Source organism: Wyeomyia smithii, chromosome 2 (assembly GCF_029784165.1).
Source record: "Wyeomyia smithii strain HCP4-BCI-WySm-NY-G18 chromosome 2, ASM2978416v1, whole genome shotgun sequence".
Classification (NCBI taxonomy): domain Eukaryota; kingdom Metazoa; phylum Arthropoda; class Insecta; order Diptera; family Culicidae; genus Wyeomyia; species Wyeomyia smithii.
This window is the reverse complement of record NC_073695.1, coordinates 2,208,884-2,229,491: the sequence shown is the minus strand read 5'-3', so window position 1 is coordinate 2,229,491 and position 20,608 is coordinate 2,208,884. Positions and strand designations below refer to the sequence as shown.

The window sequence follows — 20,608 nt, the reverse complement described above, 5'->3', positions numbered from 1 at the left end:
GTTTGCCAAATCGGTCCAAAACATCACCGGACTTTTGTGAGCCTTTAAAACGAAACATTTTTATAGGCAGGGTGAACGTACGGCGATTTGAACTACAGGCGAAAATTGGATTTGACACCCTCCGCTCATCATTGTTAGGGGAACTGTGGGTAAAATGAACAGGGGTGGTAAAATGGACACCCGTTTAAATCTCGAATATTACGTTGAAAAATAGTACAAACTTCTTTGGCACCTTATCTTAGAGGCACTAGAAGTTATTCGAGATAAAGTATGCGACATGATACAGTCAAACAGTCAAAATAATAAACAAAAACAAAAAACACGTGTACATTCGTGGTGGTGATGTTATGTTTGGCTCACAAAAAATAAGGTTTTTTCTAGTGTAAAACAGTACATTATAAGCCCTTCTCTGCTAATATCTGTACTCAGACTACTAACCAGCAGAAATCATCAAAGGTTAGTAATTGTTTAAATGATTTTCTCGATATATTTAGGTATTTTCAATAATATGTATGTGCGGGTAAAATGGACAGCCCATGCTGATGGGGAAAAAATTGTGTTAATTTCCATTGAAAAATCTAGATGCTTCGTGTTTATATCAGAAAAACGCAAGGGTAAATTCGGACCAATGAACAGATGACCGCGGCCAAACGTACCGTTGAATGCGGAATGTCCGTAAGAAAAGCTTCCGCCATTTCTCAGTTTCTTGCGTATAAGGTCATATATTGTTATTAATTCTACGACAAACGGTGAAAATTGAACTGCTGGTGAATGCATGCGTGTGTCACGTGCTATGGAACAACATTTTACTATCTGTAAAGGGATAATTAATGTTCACGCCCAAGGTGTTCATATTACCACCTCCCTATGTTCATTTTACCCACACGTGTCCATTTTACCCCCAAAAAACTGCTTTCGAAAATGCTCATAAAAACTACGAAAAGTACTATATTTGAGTGCTTCTTCGTATTTTTTGTATCAACCATTAATGGCTCCGTTGATGTGCGCTATCGACTCATAGTTGTAGTGTGGAGGAAATTGGGAAAAGGGGTGTCCATTTTATCACCCCTTCCCCTAAGTTTACAAAATGAACATTTTCAAAGAAGTAGGCACTGCCAAGCAGTTTTTGAGGAGTTGATAAGCTCTCATGGAAAAGGCGTACATGCGTTTTTCAATGAAATTTTTGGCAAAAGCAAACGGCAGCTGGAATGTGGAAGGCTCTAGAAGAACCCTTTGTGAAAAACCAGATTCAAGATAAACGTTGCTAAGAAAACAGTTGGTACGATACGGAAGGAGAAAGAAATTTCCATGCGAACTCATTTCGTTGCATTTGATGATCTTGTCCGGCAATTCAAGACCGCAGGAGTGAACATGGAAGAAGGCGACTTGATAGCTCAACTATTCCTAACCTTACCCGACAGCTATGATCCCCGGGTAACGGCACACGATAATCGAGAGGAGCAGGACAGTCAAACAGCGGCTGTTGACCGAAGAGAGGAAAAGTGGTGCGGAAGGAGCAGCAGTTTTTTGGCGAGCAGTGATGGCATGAACTCATGCAAAGTTGAACTGAGTAACACTTTTCCAGATTTGAATTCAACTTGAATCTGCTTCCTCTTGAAAGTTTGAGTTTTTTTTGCACCGCACACTCTGATCGATTGAGTTCAAATGCGTGCAATGCATGCAGTGCACGATGTATTCAACGATGCAAGCGATGATGTGACGCGATGAGTTTTGTTTTTAGATCGAATTTATGCTTTCAAAGGACAATGCAACAAACTGTTGCAGCAGACGCGGCGCGAATTTCATCGAAATTCGATTTTTATGCAATTGTTGTTATGCAGGATTGAAACTCAAATATAACCCGAGTGTACTGCACTGTTAGTATGGTTTACCTGCAACCGAAAATAAATATGCAAATATTCACCGGTCCATTTCGTGAGATGAATTGCTCACCGAACTCATTCCGCAATATGTCCATTGATTCGCGCGATGTGTGGCACGTTGCTCCGTCTTGCTGAAACCACATGTCAACAAGACCCAGCTCTTCCATTTCCGGCAAAAAAAAAAAATCAGAAATCATCACGCGATAGCGAGCGCCATTAACCGTAACGTTGCGATTTTGATCATCTTTGAAGGAGTACGGACCAATGATGCCTCCAGCGTGTAAACCGCACCAAACCGTGCATTTTTCTGGGTGCATTGGCGATTCTTGTATTGCCTCTGGTTGCTCTTCAATCCAAATGCGGCAATTTGGCTTATTAACATACCCACTTAACCAGAAATGAGCTTCGTCACTGCACACAATTTTTCGATAAAAAAGTGGATTTTCGGATTCACCAAAAATTCGACGCTGCGGCAAGTCGTTCAGCTTCAATTCTTGTACGAGCTGTATTTTGTAAGGCTTTACACCAAGATCCTTTCGTAAAATCTTCCATGTAGTCGAATAACACAAGCCCAATTGCTGCGATCGGCGTCGAATTGACATTTCACGGTCTTCCACTACACTGGCTGATACGGTGTAACCTGTGCGGTTACAATTTTAGCATCGAGTGGGAAATTTACTTAATTATGTGTAACGCTAACGTAAAAATAACCCTAATTTTGGGTGCCGCTGCGAGAGAGTGTAAAGTGAAAATTACCCGCATTTGGGCATTCCCGCAGCAGCGTGTACTTGTTATGACAGTTCTCACCACTTGCGCTGAATATCGTTCACGTAAATTCGTTTATATTCGTTCGTTTTTTCGTTTGTGAACGATATTGTCGCGTTTAGTAGGGCCGATAATTTTTATTTTATATTTGTGAATTAATGTTTAGGGTTAGATAGGCCGGAATTTCCCTCTAGCTGCGGAAAAGTGGTGTGCTGAGTGCTGACTAAGACGTCACGGCGGGTTGGTTGTGGTCGGCAACATAGGCAGCCATCGCGGGATGAGCAGTTTAGCCTCGATCTCGGTACAGGACACACGTCGCGTTTTGTGTTTATTTTTGTGCGCGTTTTAACTGCTGTTTTTTTTTGCAGTCTGTGTCCTGTGTGTCTCGCGAAGGTTGTTCCGCGGATACGTGTAAGACCAGCGAAGGTTGTTCCGCTGGCCCGGGATTCGTGTGCTACGACTTGTGTTGGCTCGCCGGTGGTAAGCAGTGTTCGCTACCCCGGCTAAGTGACAGGAGCGAAGGAAACCACCCCGCCTAAGTTTGCTACAGGAGCTGTTGGTAACCGCCATTTCAACAACGAGCAGCAGCGTCGCCGCAGCCTCTCCTTCCCACCACAAAACAGCAAGAGGAAAAGGACGGAATAAACCGATAAGTTTTTGTTTATTTATTTTGTTTATTTTTTTTTCTTTCTCAGTGTTCTAGCAAAGATCCGAAAGTCCGTTAGAGGTATCTGGCCGCCCTGTAAGGGTTTCGCCGGGCAAAGTTAAGTGTGTACAGGGTGATCCTCTGTTACAATTGGCGCACAGCGCAAAAACCGCACTGAAAAAAATATTTTCCTAAGGAAAAATATTTTTTCTTTTTGAGTGTGGGGTACCTCTATCAAAATTCGGATTTTTGCTAGAATTTTTGTTACGCAAGTGGGGAGGTTTCTTCCGCAATATTGTTCGCGGTCGTATTTTTCATTTAAATTTTATTGTTATTTATATTATTTATTAAAATTTATATTTTATATATTTATCATTTTTGTCTTCTGAATCGGTGATTTTGCGTTGGTTTTGGTGGAATTGCCAGACGAGTTGTGGAAAGCTTGAGTCTTTCCCAGTCAAGGTGGTTGCCAACCTTTAAAATTAAATCCGATTCGAAACATTTATCCAATTCAGCTCAAATTCCTGAAATAAAAGAGAATCGTTAGTGGGCGAAATTAATACAAAGTTTCATACCGTGTCAATACTTAATGCTTTGTGCTTTTGAGTTCTTTTCCAAGAATATTGAGAAAATGGCAATGATGGTTGAAGAGCTCAACAGAGCTTATTGGTTGATGCGGGTTGACCATTTGAATTTCGACGAGCTAGATTTTGAGTTGAGCTCGCGGAATGTTGTCGTCTCGGCTGATTCGGATCCATCTGGGGTTCAGCGGCAGCGTCGTTTACGGGGATTGTTGGCCGAAGAACGGTCTTCTCCAGTGGAACGCTTGCACGTGTTTCTTGGGGATGCTGCTGAAGAAATGGAGATCTGCCTTGGGAAGTTGAGTTCCATTAAGGAAGATCTCCGTTATAGATGCCCAAACAAGGAGGTTTACCGAACAAGGTTACTCCATCTGGGGTCTCGACTCCAGATAATCCAAAAATATACAGCAGGGGAGGTCAACCAGGAAATTTTGGGTTTGTTGGCGGAAGTTGCTGCTACATATCAAGAACATTTTGATATGTCAGCAGTACTTCCCACAATTGAAAATACTGGGGAAGGTGGAGCAGGTTTGGGAGATTTGCTGGGCACGATCGTGCCACCAACACAAACGGCACCCATTTCCCCGCAAAGTGTAGGATCTGGTCCGCTCGTAGGAGAAGAAGTTGGGTCTGTCTTGAGCGAGTTAAGGGACGAGATTCGACTTTTACGTCAACAATCCCAACTTGATAAAGCTCTAGCGGCTGAAAGGTCTGATAGCCTTTTGGAAGCTACTCAGACGCTAATGGGTGGGATTGCTTCACTGAACACTATTGCTTCAGTTTTGCGAAAGACGGTTCAAGAAGTTGTATCACTTCGTGAATCCGTCAGTGAACTTCGGGCGCTGGTACATTCAAAACCAGCTGGCGTTCCCGAGATTGATCTGCAGACCGATCTGGACGAAAGACGGAAGACGGACGAAATCGACGAGCCAGTAGAACCGGAAATACATGATCCACCACTGGCGCCCACATTGAACCAAACCGTGGTGGAAAAGTTACTCCTGGACTTGCTGAAAGATCGATGTCCGTCACTTCCGATTGAGAACACGAAACCAGCTTTACCAGCCATTCAGTCCCAGGCCCCAAAACACCATGGGAATGGAAGGTCAAGTCCGACAGGTGGACGTTTTCCTTTGCCCAATCGTACGGGTAATGAAATACCATCCTGCTCGGGCTACCATTACAATCGTCGACCACAGCGTGTTTCCGATTGGAAAATCGAGAAATACGCTGGGACAGATGATGGGCTAGGACTGAATGAATTTCTGGACTCCGTTGAAAATTATGCTCAGTGCGAGCAAATTTCAGAGGAGGAGCTGTTCAATTCTGCAATGCACCTACTCACTGACAATGCTCTTACTTGGTATCGGGCTATGAGATCGCAGAACAGGCTTTACAACTGGAACCATTTGGTTTGTGAGCTTAAGGCAAATTTCGTTCATCCGGAACTTGACGCCGCCCTCAAATCAAAGGTTTCCCAGCGCCTGCAGATGCGAAACGAGTGTTTCCTGGACTATTTCCAGGAAATGGAAAAAATATTTCGTGCTATGACGGTTCCCATGACACCGAGCGAAAAACTCGACGTGCTCAAGCGGAACCTCAGGCCGGACTATAAGCAAGTTTTAATTTCAAAGCCAGTAAGTACGCTTGCAGAATTGATGACTTTAGGTAAATCGATTGATGCGTACAAAACACCGATTTACCGAAAAGTGTTCGGTTCTCAAAAGGAAGTCGCTGCTTATTCGGTAAATCCGCCGGTTAACCCCTCGAAAAAGGACCAACCAAACGGAAAGGGAGGTGGTTCGAATAACAGCCACGTTGAAACCAAAACATTTTGGAGCAAAAATTCCCAAAAGGATAATTTTGCTTCCAAAACGCCGTCTGAAAACACGAAGAAAAAGCCAGGTGTTCAGACGGAAAAGAATCTTGTCGAGAGAAATTCGAAACCGGGATCCAAACAAAAGCCGGTGATTTGACTCGACTATCTGGTGGAACAGCATCGACCTCCTAGTCTCGGAGTCTGTTACAACTGCGGTGGTACTGGACACGAGCATGAGGCGTGCAGAAATCCAAGACGAGTCTTCTGTATTTTGTGTGGATTCAAGGGTTGCGATGTCTCTCGCTGTCCCTACTGCTTAAAAAACGGGATTCGTACCAACTAAAGTCGCAGTTGTGTAAGGATGTGCGCCCCATAGAAAGCCTAAAATTAGACCCCCAAATTTACAACAGTTTTCGACCAGCTCATGTTGAGGATTATCGTGATCCGTTGTTTGTTGAAACCATCAGCCTCGATGATCCGTCCGATAATCGTCCTTTCGTTTTTATCGCAGTATATGGCCATTCCTTCAAGGCTTTGCTCGACAGTGGTAGTAATGCCACCATTATCACCGAAAAGTTGTACCGAAAGTTTTCCAAAAGTCCATTGAAAGGTTTGGAAAGGCCAGTTGAACTTCGTTCAGCAAATGGACAGACCTTACCGATCCTTGGACAAAGATATCTTCCGTACACTTTCCAAAACAAGACAAACAAGTTATTTGCACCCTTGTAGTGGAGCAATTAACAGTTTCTTCAATACTCGGTATGGACTTTTGGCGCGCCTTTGGAATAACACCCGAGTTGCAAACTTGTGCTCTGTTGAACTCAGGTTTGGAACGGGACAAAGAAGTAGAGATTGATGCTCCGAGTGAGTCTATACTTACTCCGGAACAGATGGCCTGTATCGCACAGGATACGACCTGTTTTCAGGCTGTAGTGCCCGGAAAATTAAATACGACCTCGCTAACAGAGCACAGGATCGTAATTAAGGAAGAATTCCAAAGTGCCGCGCCTGTTTGCCGATATCCTTATAAAATGAGCCCAAGAAAACTGTCTAAAGTCTGGGAAGAAGTCGACCGTTGGCGTTCTATGGGTATTATTGAAGAGTCAGATTCCGATTGGTCTTTGAGTATTGTCGCTGTGACCAAACCAGACGACTCTATTCGGCTTTGTCTAGATGCCCGGCCTCTTAATGTTGTTGGATAGATAAAATGTATAACAATTTTGTAATATGCTAGTTATCACTTTAATTTCATTGCTAAGCGGTAAAATTGATAAAAAGTTTCAATAACAAGTTTACGCGAATAATTAACCAATTACATGCGAGCATTTCCAGCACAGACGACGTGAATGGACACTATCAGTTCCCTGTGATATTCTCTGTATCAATATCGAAATAAGAATTGACAGAGTCTCCCCGTCCCAATAGGTCAATTTATTTTTGCTTCCATGAGCTTAAACTAATATGATGTCTCGAAGGTAAATGTTTTCCTAAAAGTTTGGAACAATCCCCATCCTTGAACAATTTCTAAACCTGCGTGTTAGGTTCTGAAGAACCTAATAAAAACTGATGTCTTGAAAGAAAACATGCCGGTAAAAGCAACAGTACCAGTGAAGTGAAGAACCGCAGGTCTCTCGTCGTCTATGATTGCAGTGGTACTCTTCTATTCGTACATTTCAGCGGTACATTTCTATTCGTACTGCAGCAATACTATTCGTATTGCAGTGGTACACATTTGTTCGTACATTTCTATTCGTGTGCAATTAAGGAAAAACTGCAATGCTGCAGTTGATGGTGATTGAAGGTTTATCTCATAAATATGATTACCATAATTTACTCAACAAGGATTTGTTAATTTTTGCAACGGATATTTATTTAATTTTATCTTCGATATTCACTAAATGATGATTGGATAGTATAGAAAGAGTGAATTCCTAATTATATACATTTATAGAAGAGTAAGAGCCTGCGAATGCTTGTGATTTTATTGTTTATTAACTAAGATTCATACAGAATCTCTTTTTACATTTCAAAATTGTTAGGTGATATATTATTATTCTAAGCTTAACCATAATAAACGTATATTATCTGTGTTCGTAATACAGCGAATGTAGTTGTAGGCAAATGAAAAGAATTGTCAAGAGAAAATAAAATTGTAATTGTGGATTGCTACTATTTTGCTGGAACTTGGTAATGATTTTGTATTTTGAACAATCTTATTATGTTTGCCAATTAATGAACCCTCGTAAGGGCTTTCATATTATTTTGAAAGTAAGATCCATATTATAGATTTGATTTAATTAGAGTTTAATAAGACAAAACCATTCATTTTGATAACGTAAGTATTATTGGATTTGATTTTTGAGGATATAGAGTTAATTCTGACTTTTTTAATTCTGACTTTGACTTTGACTATGAGAAATTCTTGGTGCTTCTTCGACAAGCACGATATGCTTGTGCCTTGTCAACTACATGTTGTTTGCACGAAAAAATACTACAGACATAATATCGTCAGATATAAACGATATACTTTCGAGTGTTGTTGAATATATATCAAAAATTGATTTCCAGGGGAGGCTAAAAATAAAAATATAGTCAGGTTTTTTCACCGCGTTTGTTTTACGAGGTTTTTTTACGCGGATTTTTGAATTAACGCGGTTTTTTTACGCGGATTTTTGAATAACCGCGGTTTTTTTACGCGGATTTTTGAATTAACGCGTTTTTTTTCACGCGATACTGCGCTAATCAAAAAAAAAATCACGAATTTCCGGAATAACGTGGGTTTGGAACTAGAAACGTTTAAGTGTTTATCTAGTAAAAGACATAGTCCAAAAAATACTCTCCGCCCATCGAAAGATCCGGAATGACCGTCAAAGAGGACAATTAAATACTCTATTAATTACTGGTTCTAGAGTGTCTCGGATTTTTTCTAAAGCCCTTCTTGCTGGACTACTTTACGCGGATTTTAAAAAAAACGTGTTTTTTTACGCGGTTTTTTTTACGCGGATTTTTGAATTAGCGCGGTTTTTTACGCGGTTTTTTTTACGAGGTACGTATCCCCCGCGTAAAAAAAACCTGACTGTACGTACAGTCGCTGAGCAAACACATTGGTTCTGTCTGCAGACTCTCTATTTTTTGTAACAAAAAATCCCCTAATTACAGTGTTTAGTCCCACGTCACCATTTCATACAACCCTATGGGCTATATACCTTGTAGTATTTTGGAAAGGGTAAAGTAGGGTAAAAAAAACTCGAAAATTTTGAGTCCAAAAACTGCTGAAAAGACAAAAAAAGCCATAAGTTTTTGTACGCTTAATCGATTTTTTTGAAAATTGATATGGTAATTCTATCCTATAAAAATATACAATGTTGGTTATTGAAAGTTGCTGTCGAGACTACATAATTAGATATTATCATTTTTTTTCTTTTGTCATCAGGACTATATGTATGTATGTATGTATGACCAATTTCTAGATTCCACTGTCTGGCAGTGATAGAGTGAAAAAAAGACAATGCTGTTGATTCTTGTTTTTGCGTCTGTCTTGTTTTCGGAACCTAGAAGGTGTTAGCTCTACCGACCTTCCAAAGACCCTTTGCAGAATGACTGAGTACCTGCAGCGCATTCCGGAGTCAATTTCCATTCGGTAAGCCCCGCCTCAAAATAATATTAGAATCTAATAGATTCTATTATTATTCTCAGACTTTCAATTCATTTGACATATCAATATCAAAAAAATTGACCCGTATTTAATATATATAGGGTAATTGACGGCTTCGTCAGATGATATGCATTGTGGGCATGATTCAGTTTGCCAAGCTCTACTGCTTATATTCCACTCAGAAACTCAATGTATGTTAACTTACCTTGAACGTTGAAGTTTTTCTGTTCGCATGAATGAATCACTTCATTAAAAACTCAAACATATTTATTGTTTTTGACAAAAATTAAACTGCCACTTTCACACATCTAGATATTTTACCCGGCCGAAGAAAACTTCCACGAAACACATCTTCGCCGCTAGCGATATTTGGTTACGATTTTCTCGAGAAATATTCATAAGTACTCAATTGTGATCAAAATGCCCTTAAAATGTTGTGCGTGAGTTATCAGTGAGAATCAGCGGCTACACTTAAGCCGGTAGTACACTCTTTGACCAATAGTCAAATATTTGGCCTTCTGACATAATTGTCAAATTCATTTGACATCATGATTGTTGTTTGCCCGTGTTTGCGACATGTAAAAATTGAAGAGTGACAAACAATTATCTTTAACAAAATTTTTATATGTCAAAAAGTGACAAATATTTGACGCTTGGTCAAAGAGTGTAATCCAGCCTTTAAACGTCGTGTTCTCCACGTTGTGTATATTCGAAACAGCCGTTTGCGAAGCACGTGTTCCTTGGCTACTACGATTGAATGAAGCGCATGAACCTGATACGCAATCAGAATAACTCGTGTAAAAATATGTTCTTGCTCTCTTAAATTGGATGAAAAGCTATTTATCGGTAGTTTTAGGTAACTCGAACCTTCACAATTTTGAAGCTTATGAATTAACCTTTCAAATGAAACCTATTGGATAGCGGGCTCTCATGGGCAACTATTGTTTCAGGGCATATTTAACCCGGAATATGTTTATAAGACAACAATTTAACACAATACACAAACCTTTATTTGTTTAAAAGTTCCTGAAATCAATAGAAATAATCCTTGGACATATGTGAACAGATTCTCTGAAGACATCACACATGTACGCGCATCCTGTTAAGCTACAGGATGGGCTCAAGTTATGAAATGCATTCAGTGATTATCCCCGAAAAACACGATGTTTGTCTATTCTTAATGCTGTAAAAAAATCAAAACTCAACGGATTACACTCAAACTTTGGATTTATATCCCGAAAGGATTAAAGAAGTATACAAAATATAATTCTACGGATTGGTTCACTTTGACTTTTTAGGTTTTGGCTGCCCTTGGACCACTGTGCGGCGGGGTACTACTGTTCTTTGAACGGCACACTTCTGAACGGAGTAACTTAACTGTTTCCGCCATCACGCTTAGAGTTCGACTGACTCTTTTCTTTTGTCATCAGGACTAGGTCCTAAATTTAAACAATACGTTCTATAGATCAACTCAAGAGCTGCCCCGGGCCTTTCGACACGAGGGCCCCCCCTGGTCCTAGGCCAGACGTGAATACAGGTTGGAGACCTTTTTTGTGTTTTGCTCGTCACCTTCCAGCGAAGCGTTAAATCATTTCAACTAATTTTTTGAGAAAAGAGGCCCCACGAAAATTCTTGTCCCGGGCCCCCAACACCTGAATCCCGCTCTGCATTTCACCCCACTATCTCCTTTCCCAAAAAACTTATATGTACAATTTAATTCATGGATGAACAAACCCGGGAAATTTAAGCTCGATTGGGGGACATCGATACAAAACGGAGTTGCGTTCCTGGCACAATGGGTTTAAATAATGGTTTAAAACCTGTATGAATAATAAAATTTTCTCGGTCGTTCTAAAACGGTGCATTTTTTAATAACATCAAATAAAAAGCTCAAGTTGCTCTATAAAATGTATAGCTTAGATACAGGGTCCAGTTTTGTTGACAAGCAAAAAAGAGCTGTAATAATCACCATTTTTTGAAGAAAAATGTAAATATCCTATAACGAAACCACGACAGGAACTCTTAACAACCAGCATTTTCTATTTTTTATAGGATAGAATTACCATGTCAAATTTTGAAGGAATCAATCAAATCAATCATCAATCAAAATCAATGTAATCAAAGTGACAACATTTTATTTCTTTTCAGCTGATTTTCGACTCCAAATTTTCGAGGGTCTTTTTTGCCCCATTTAACCCTTTTCAAAAAATCTGATATTATGTGAAGCTTCGTTTTGTTATATAAATAAAAACAACCCTGAATATTTCAAGACGATCAGAGAACCCTGATAACTTTTTATATTTCTGAAACATATTATTTATTTCCATTTCACTAGCTTTTCATTTACAAATATATGTTCAAACACATATTGTTCTAGACCCCCCGATAGAACATTTCAATTTTGGTAGGATATTAAAGGGGACAGCTCAAGCTTTCGAATGACGAGTATTAGAGCGATACTAATTTTTTTCGGATAAGTTCTTCAACCAGAGACACCGTCACGCAGGCACGGTAGGCACCCGTTTCAATACAAAAGTGGCGAGAAATTCATTCGTTTTTGGGCCGTATTGAAAAACTGATCACTTGGATCTACGTCACAATGTCATATCACGGCAGTATAGGTCATGCAAGTCAACAAGCACTGAACTACCTTGCAAAACACGAGATGACCCTTGGTATTGTAAAGGAGCTGATTCGATTGGATTCTGCGACTCTTGTGCTATAACAAAGCAGTGTCGGGAGCCATTTTAGAGAGTTCGAGAACAAACCACACGTTCGTTGGAGAGTATTCAGTCGGATCGCGGGCATGGAATGTATCACGTAATTTTGTATCGTTCGCTGTAATCTGCTCAGCGGCGGATAAAAGTCTCACCGTGAACCTAGGCCGTGAATATTTTTCAAATGAGCTATTCAACTGCTACAAGTATCAAGGAACCCCACAGCAAAACGGGGTAGGTAGCTGAGCGCTTTAGACAGACGCTGGTCGAAGAGCTAAGATCAATTCTGCCTGAGGCAAACACTGCGAAGATGTTGTAGTCGGAAGCGGTTCCGACAGTAACGCTTCTCCTGAACGGTTGCCTTACGCCGTACGGTGGCTTTGGCTGAAAACGTTACCCGTGCAGAGAATTGGATGAAGGTAAAACCAGGCCTTGACAGGATACGGACTTTTGGATGTAATGCTGTAACAAGAATTCCGAACCAGCAGAGAAACGAAATTAAACCCTAAGAACTGTTAAATGGTAACAACAGCTTTAGGACCGAATGGCGATCAAAATCGTTATTGCAAGAGACGTCAAGTTCAACGAAGATTGTTTGCCTTACACTGAAGCGGACACAGTGGTTCGCAAATCAGTCATTGGCTTTTTGTTCGAAGTTTATGGCTACAGTTTCGTGGTCAAGCAAGAAGCACGTGGCGTTAACCGCTGATGTGGCTAGCCAGTTTTCTGCATGATGTTGGTGTTAAGATTACGCAACCGGTGACGATCTATAAGGACAGCCGTAGTTGCATAGGTCTGACCCACAACCTGAAATCAAACAACATTTCATACGCAACCACATTGCAGCTGAACCTATTTGAACCGACAGGCAGTTGACAGACATCTTCACGAAAGCGCTCAACGTTGGATGATTCGAAGACCTACGAAAAACAATTGGGCGCCATAATCAAAAGTGGCAGCGAAGTAGGCACTGCCAAGCAGGCCTTGATTATTCAACAAGCGCTAATGGAGAAGATTTTCAGTTATTCTTAATCAAGAGGTTCCGATCAGGATCGTTTTCCAATAAACTGTTTCGCATTCGTTAACGTTTGCCTGAAAATTTGTCCGTCCTAGTCCGGTGTTATCCTACAATTTGTTATTTACTCGATAATGTTGCGAAACAGCAGTCAAAAAGTGGTAGTCAACTAAAATTTAAATTATTATTATAATTCAAATTTTTTTCCGATTTTTCGCCCACTCATTTGGCGCCCTGCAATGATTGAAAAGCAGGGGACCACCTGCTTCGCTTTCGCGTAATCCTTCTTTCGATGTTTGATATCATTTTACTAATACGCTCAACACGATATTTTCAAAATCACACAATTGAACTCCCACTAACCAGCAGTGCTTTTGAGTGCATATCGTTTTTCAATTTCAAGAGTGAAAAATGATGATGAAAATTGAAAATCGAAAACTTATTTTTCTGACCGTTGCTTAACTGATTGATATTATCCATGAATTTCGTAGAAAGCTGATAGAAAAAGCGGAGAGATTCCGTGTCCTCTCAAGTATGGTTTCTTTTGTCCTGAAACCGTGAAAGTGATCCAGATTGAAAATTTCTAGAGCAAAAGAACAATGGTTTTATTGAGTTTGAAAAACTAATATTTGACCTAACCTTCGGCAACTTTTGAAACTAAGTATTCCTGAAATATGACATCATTTGCTCGAATCTTGAATCGGAAAACCCGGTGGAGTATAAACTTTAGTAATAAATAAAATAATAAGTTCTTAGCTTCGGCAGCAGCAGATAAATTTCGATAATTCATCAAATAAACTAACTGGTCGTCCCGAACCAACTTGATCGAAAAATCCGTCTTGTTCTACAATAGACCATCGCACGGTGACGTCACGCATCTAAATTTGACAGCCACTGGTAGCTTTGTTTACCTTCGGGCGATGCAGTATTGCTCTCAATTATAGCGGATCATTTCAATTGGGTCCTAAAGCCATACCAGTTTTCATATATCATTTGAAAAAGCTGCGTATTCTAAGCAAAACGTGATTTTTGAAAAATGTTTATCGTTTTCCTTCGATTTTTAAATGAATAGTCAAAAAACTGCTCGAAATGTCTTAAATGACAGTTCTCCTATGTACGGTATATGGGAGAACTGTCATTTAAGGCATTTTGATCAGTTTTTTATTCTTCATTCAAAAATTGAAGGACAACGATAAACGTTTTTAAAAAATCACGTTTTGGTCAAAAATTGCACGCTTTCAGCTGATATATAAAAATTAGAAAACCGTGTAAAACTTTAGGACCCCATTGTTACCAAAATGCCCTGAAGTGCCAGTAAATTAAGACCAATTATAAATTGAGCAGCCTTTTTACCACGCACACGATTGCTCCACCAGCAAAAAAGCACAAAGTCCAAAATGTGAACAAAGTTACCACTAACTGTCAGAAAAGTGAGGTTAAAGAGATTCGGTGAGATGGCGAACCAACAGCGACCAACAATTCGTAGAATGCCGTAGGACCGTTCGTCAGTGTTGACTGAACCTTTTATAAAACTAAACTTAATTCATAATTGCTTCACATGCTATATTGGGGAGTGTCCTAATTTCACTGACACACTAATCGCTCGTAGCACATTTTGTTGCCATTGATGTTTTTCCGCCGTTTTCCACTTACACTCTATACGGCACCGAAAACAAAGGTCTAACATTGTCTCCAGACTTACCTCCAACCTCAAGCTCATACGAAAATTTGAAAAAAAAACGAAAAAAAAACCGTGGTTTACTACGACTTCCTGTTGACCTCCCTGCTTGATTGTACATACCGAAAAATTACAGTTTTCACCGCCCTCATCGGTGTCCCAGCTATCCGTCACATGGGCTTTTCAATTGGACGGCAATCGTAGAAACAGCGGAGTGGACTTGCGAAACAACGTCAGCGATGATGAAGTATTCGATGAAAAAATATTGACAACCATGAAATCTCCCGAAAGTCTACTGTCCAGGTAAATTATTCGATTTTCAAGATTTCTTTTGAATAGCAATAGTTAGCGCATCGTAAACAGTGAAATTCAGACCTCACAACACGACGATGATGATTATTCGGCAAGTATCAACGCAATCTTGAAACGCAAGGCTAGTGTCAAGAAGAAGCGGGTGCCCCGAAACCTTCGCCGGTCATCGAGCCTGACGAATCAAGCTATGGGAAGTGGTGAACGGAGACGCTCCAGTGTGTACACCAGCAGCTCTGGGGAGTAAGTTTTCTTTCTGCCTTCATCACAACGGCTAATGTTTAATTGAATCGCACCACAACAGGACGGCAATTACGCTCGAGGAAGCCCGAGAAGAGTCTACACAGGATAAAATTTTCGAGAATATTCGTCTTCACAAGGAGGTTCTAAGGTCGGTTAAGCTTGAACCATGGAGTATGAAGCGGAAATTGAAGCTAGTGAAACAGGTGCGTGTTTGAACCTAATTTAAGGTGTGATATTTTATTCGAATGGAATTTAATTCGCAGGCTAAAAGTTACATCTCAAAACATGAAGGCGTCCTGCAGGAACATTTCTCTTCACGAACGGCGAAGAGTTTGCTCACTCAGTTCAACATATTCCTGGGAACGGTGAATATCCCTAGTTTACCTAATGCTAGTTTTAACCAAAGTGATCAATTTCTTCGCAGAAATGGCGCCAAATACTGAGAGAGATGACCAATCTTTCGACCTATTTGATCCCGTGGGAATCCCGGGTCAAGGAAATCGAGTCCCATTTCGGTTCGGTGGTAGCGTCCTATTTCACCTTTCTCCGGTGGTTGTTTTGGGTGAACATTGTAATTTCGTTTCTGCTTATCGTGTTCGTAATGATGCCCGAGGAAATTTATAACGATTCCGAGAAAGCGCAGTGCGACATCCGGAAGACGATGTCCCGCCAGGAAAAGGAGATATCGTCGAACTTTAGCACGATTTGGGAGTTTGAGGGACGCTTGAAGTATTCGTCGTTGTTTTACGGGTAATTCATCTTGAGGTTATGTTTATTATTCATTCAAAAGAAATAACTTACAATGCACAGGTACTATTCTACGTTTTCCGGAGCGATCGCACGAGGATATAATCTACCATTGGCATATTTTTTAACTGGTTTGATGGTATACATATACAGTTTTGTAGCAACGCTTAAAAAGTACGCTGCCTGAATATTTTTCAGAGGAAAAGGGATTCATGATGTTTTTTTACAGAATGGCGAAAAACTCCCGAATGTCAAAACTTTCCTCCAAAGATGATGATTACGTTTTCTCCTGGAAGCTTTTCACCGGTTGGGACTATATGATAGGACATACGGAGACATCCCAGAATAGGATGGCCTCGATTATTCTAGGTTTCAAGGAAGCACTGCTTGAAGAAGCGGAAAAGAAAAAGGACACCAGGAAGTTGGTTACCCTTATTCAAAGATAGAAAATAGTTAATTTCATGTGTTTCTTTCAGTTGGCGAATAATACTTTTGCGAATAGCGGTCAACTTTGTTATTTTAGGCCTGTTAGCAATATCGGCCTTCGCCGTTGTTCGAGTGGTTCAACGATCGATGGACATCGATGAATCTGATTCGTGGTGGACACGGAATGAAATCACGATAGTCATGTCACTGATAACATTTTTCTTCCCCATGTTTTTCGAGGCACTAGGTTTGCTAGAATACTACCATCCAAGAAAGCAACTCAGAATCCAACTTGCCCGAATTATGGTGCTGAATCTTCTCAATTTGTACTCGCTGATATTCGCTCTTTTCGATAAAATCACCCACATGACGGACGAGTTGAGAAAAATGAAACCTTCCAATTTCACCTACGATACACAGTGCTTCCTGTCAAACATAAATCGGTCATTTGGTTCGCCTGTGACGACATCAAGTGTGATTTTTGACAAACCAATGTCGCAACCACTGATCCAGGATTTGTTCTACAACCTTTCGGATAATTGTTACAAAGTTTTCGTAGACTGCGTCACCCCAAACACGCTGAGCACAACTTTGCTAGCAACCCTACTCGTGACTAACCAATCTGTCACTCAAATGTCAAGTGGAACAACCGAGGGTTTGACAACCCTAAGTATGCTTTACGACTCGATGTCGTCAACAACCGATTATACTTCCTCTTCCACCATTACTGGATTAGAGGAGAAACCAGCCGATGAATACGACTTTGACTATGACGAAGAAGATGCTGCCTATTATCTGGAGCAGCGAATGCGTAATTTACCATCCGTTCAATTTGAGGGAGTGCCTATTAATAAGAGAGAAATCAACGCCAGCTTTGATCTGATGGAAATTGTCAATTACACTACCTTCGATGATTATAACGTTACCGAAACTACAGTCCAAGAATCGCTAGCCGATTTTATCACTCAATCGCTACAACTAAATCATTATGACGCGGTAAATTACGATGTAGCACCAGAGCTCACCGAACCACAACCGTCGGATGCTGCGGTCTTCGAAACATCCGATCGTAGTACGAGCGATCATGATGAACCAAAATGTTATCAATGGGTTTGCATAGAGGATTCAAACCCAACCACGACGCGGTTCGATTTTGGGGATAGTGAGTTTCCGACCGAGTCAGTAATGACGACTCCGGAGGTTTTTGTGGTTGACACTACCAGTCACATTTCTGTGTTTTCCAGCACGGAGCGACCTCACGTGGGTGCTCAGGAAAGTAAATTCAGAAACGCAGACATTCGCACTCTGTGCTGGGAAACCATGTTCGGGCAAGAGCTGGCGAAATTAACGATTATGGATTTGGTAAAAAATCTTAAATTTACTGTCCAACCTTAACTTTTTAGGGTTATTTGCATTGCAGATTGTTACAATTTTTTCGACTATGATCTTGGATTTTCTAAGAGCATTATTTGTACGATTCATGAACAACTGTTGGTGCTGGGATTTGGAGAAAACTTACCCGAAGGTTGATAACTAACCTAAAGCGTAGTTCAAAATACGATACGATTTCCTGTTGTTTATTTTTTCAGTACGGAGATTTTAAAATAGCAGAGAATATTTTGCACCTAGTGAACAACCAAGGCATGGTCTGGATGGGAATGTTTTTCTCGCCCGGACTGGCAGTGATTAACATTTTCAAACTAGTCATAATCATGTATCTTCGGTCGTGGACGGTTCTCACGTGTAACGTGCCTCACGAGGTGGTCTTTAGGTGAGTAGAAATACCATGGAACAATGGCTTTGAATTAATCCACTCGATTTTACAGGGCTTCCCGATCGAACAATTTTTACTTTGCGCTCCTGCTCACCATGCTCTTCCTGTGTGTTCTTCCTGTCAGTTATGCAATAGTATTTTTGGAACCATCCTGGCACTGTGGACCGTTTTCACATTCGAACCGAATTTACCATCTATTAACAAACGCAACCGATAAAATCGTCCCAGATATCATCACCCGTTACATAGTTTCCCCTGCAGCCGTTATTCCACTGGTCGTCCTGTTGATCCTAATAATATACTATTTAATTTCCCTGACCGGTTCCCTGCGGGAAGCCAATCAAGACTTGAAGCTGCAGCTCAGGAAAGAGCGCACAGAAGAACGGCGAAAAATGTTCAAAATCGCCACGAACCAACATTGTCAATCGAATGAGGGAGCAAACGGGTTATCCAGCTCGTGGCACAAAGTCCTGGACTCAACACAGCTTAAACTGCAACCGTCGTCGAACGAAAACAACGTAGGTGATGGCAGCGGGAATAAGCACCGCGAGCTGATGCAACGAATGATGAAAAAAGTTCTTCAGAAGGAGAAAACTGCGTCAGACAGTCTGGAGCCAGAGGCTCAGAAGGAGAATACTTTATTCACAGAAATCAGCGAAAGAGAAAACGGGAAGGCTGTGCCTTCCAAGCGCTTGTCAGCGAAAGAATCTAAACCGAAAAAGGACATTTTTCTTGGATTGAATAACGAGAATGCTGCTGTAGATCAAAATCGTAAAACCTCGAAATGGGTGGAGAACATCCCAGTGATTACCATCAGCAAAACCTCTAGTGACGAGTGTATTCTCGACTCGGACGTGGAGGAAGCATCGGATAATGCAAATATTGAATCTTAAAAATAATTGTTTGGTCGATGTGGTGTTTAGCGTGTACTAGTGTTTTTAAAAATAAACATGTTAGGAGTCTACCATTTGAAACACGTTTATCATTGAAACACTTCACTTAGAGAACTGAGTAAAGTTTGATGAAAGCACCATATACCATTAATGTAATACTGATAATTCGCCAGAAACTCACAATAGATTGAGTTCCAAAGCTAACTTTTAACCTTGTGCAACAAACCGAATTAAAATCGGTCGAACGAGAATCAAATGAGAGCAAAATAAGTGATATATCCCCAAAAAAGCCCTTGCGGAACAGATTGTATGGGGCTTCACTAATAAAAAAATCACAAGAAGGTTGTATGCAAAGCCACGACCGCAAGGTTGAAGTAGAATACTTTTACAAGAAAGATAACCTGGCTGCTTGCGTGTCAGTCATTTTTTCTAGTAAATAAACGTTGACCGTTCATTGGCAGTATTGTAATTTCTTTTTGTCTGATATTTCGAATGAAGTTCATTGGATATTTTTAAATTGTGTGCAAATGAGAAGTTGAAGTGCTGCCGAATTGTAATATGCACATTTAATACGACATCATTAAACGGGAACGGAACAAAGGCTACGGTTATGCAGAACGCGAATGCCGGCGCGATGCGATTCGCCTTACCGTTGTGAAATGTACAGCTCTTTTTAAGGCGAAGTAGAGCTATACATTTCAACAGATTTCGTCTTGACGAATCGCATCGCGCCGTTATTTGCGTTCTGCATGACCGTAGCCAAACACTAAGCGACGCAGACACGTAATAATAATCAGAGTATGCATGTAGATGAAGATAATTAACTTTGGATTATAGCGCAAAACGAGAAAATATTCACTCTTCAAATAATCATTTGTGTTCTTCAAATTTCAGTTGTTCAATTTAATATCCGATGAAATGTTTGTTTATTATCTGATGAAGCTCTTATATAGGCCAAATGATGCATTCCCAATTTACTAGGTCCGGTATAACGACCAATCAGAGGTCGAATTTTGTGTTTTGACAAGGCTTAAGAGTTTCCAATAGTACATTAGTTCGAATGATAAAATTGCAATTTCATGCATTTGGTAGGAATCTTAGAAGATTTTCTAATCGATTGCTGCAAAAACTAAGGAAATCCATCGAAAACTAACCGATTTATTAGCATTTGAAATTTCTCTCACTTTTTTCAGTTTTAGATTTTCATTTTACATCCCTATGTAGCCGAACTTCCTGAGAGAAGTATTCTAATTCAAAATTGAATCTTCATTAATTCATTTGTTGTCCTTATAAGGACAATTGTTCAATTTATCATTGAAAGTCAGGACTAAGGCGCACGGTCAACACAATGAGAAAGGTGTTTTCACATTGAAAACTAGACACGGCTTTACTGGAGGAAGTGTTGGCAAATGCATCTACCGCTAATACCACCGCTATCATACGAAAGCGCGTCGTTT

General features: G+C 40.4%; 1 protein-coding gene across 4 annotated transcripts in view; it reads left to right on the top strand.

The window, feature by feature from the left end:
* Positions 1–19,766, top strand: part of LOC129725852 (transmembrane channel-like protein) — a 33,432-nt gene extending 13,666 nt beyond the window's left edge. For all 4 annotated transcript variants that reach the window (XM_055682175.1, XM_055682179.1, XM_055682176.1 and 1 more), the window contains exons 2-12: positions 14,896–15,062; positions 15,123–15,311; positions 15,373–15,514; positions 15,575–15,676; positions 15,736–16,061; positions 16,122–16,232; positions 16,288–16,479; positions 16,535–17,846; positions 17,905–18,009; positions 18,074–18,255; positions 18,311–19,766. In XM_055682175.1, coding sequence (XP_055538150.1) covers positions 14,896–15,062; positions 15,123–15,311; positions 15,373–15,514; positions 15,575–15,676; positions 15,736–16,061; positions 16,122–16,232; positions 16,288–16,479; positions 16,535–17,846; positions 17,905–18,009; positions 18,074–18,255; positions 18,311–19,151 — 3,669 coding nt within the window. In that variant the 3' untranslated portion in view covers positions 19,152–19,766. The remainder of the gene's footprint in view (positions 1–14,895; positions 15,063–15,122; positions 15,312–15,372; positions 15,515–15,574; positions 15,677–15,735; positions 16,062–16,121; positions 16,233–16,287; positions 16,480–16,534; positions 17,847–17,904; positions 18,010–18,073; positions 18,256–18,310) is intronic.
* The last annotated feature ends 842 nt before the right edge of the window (positions 19,767–20,608 follow it).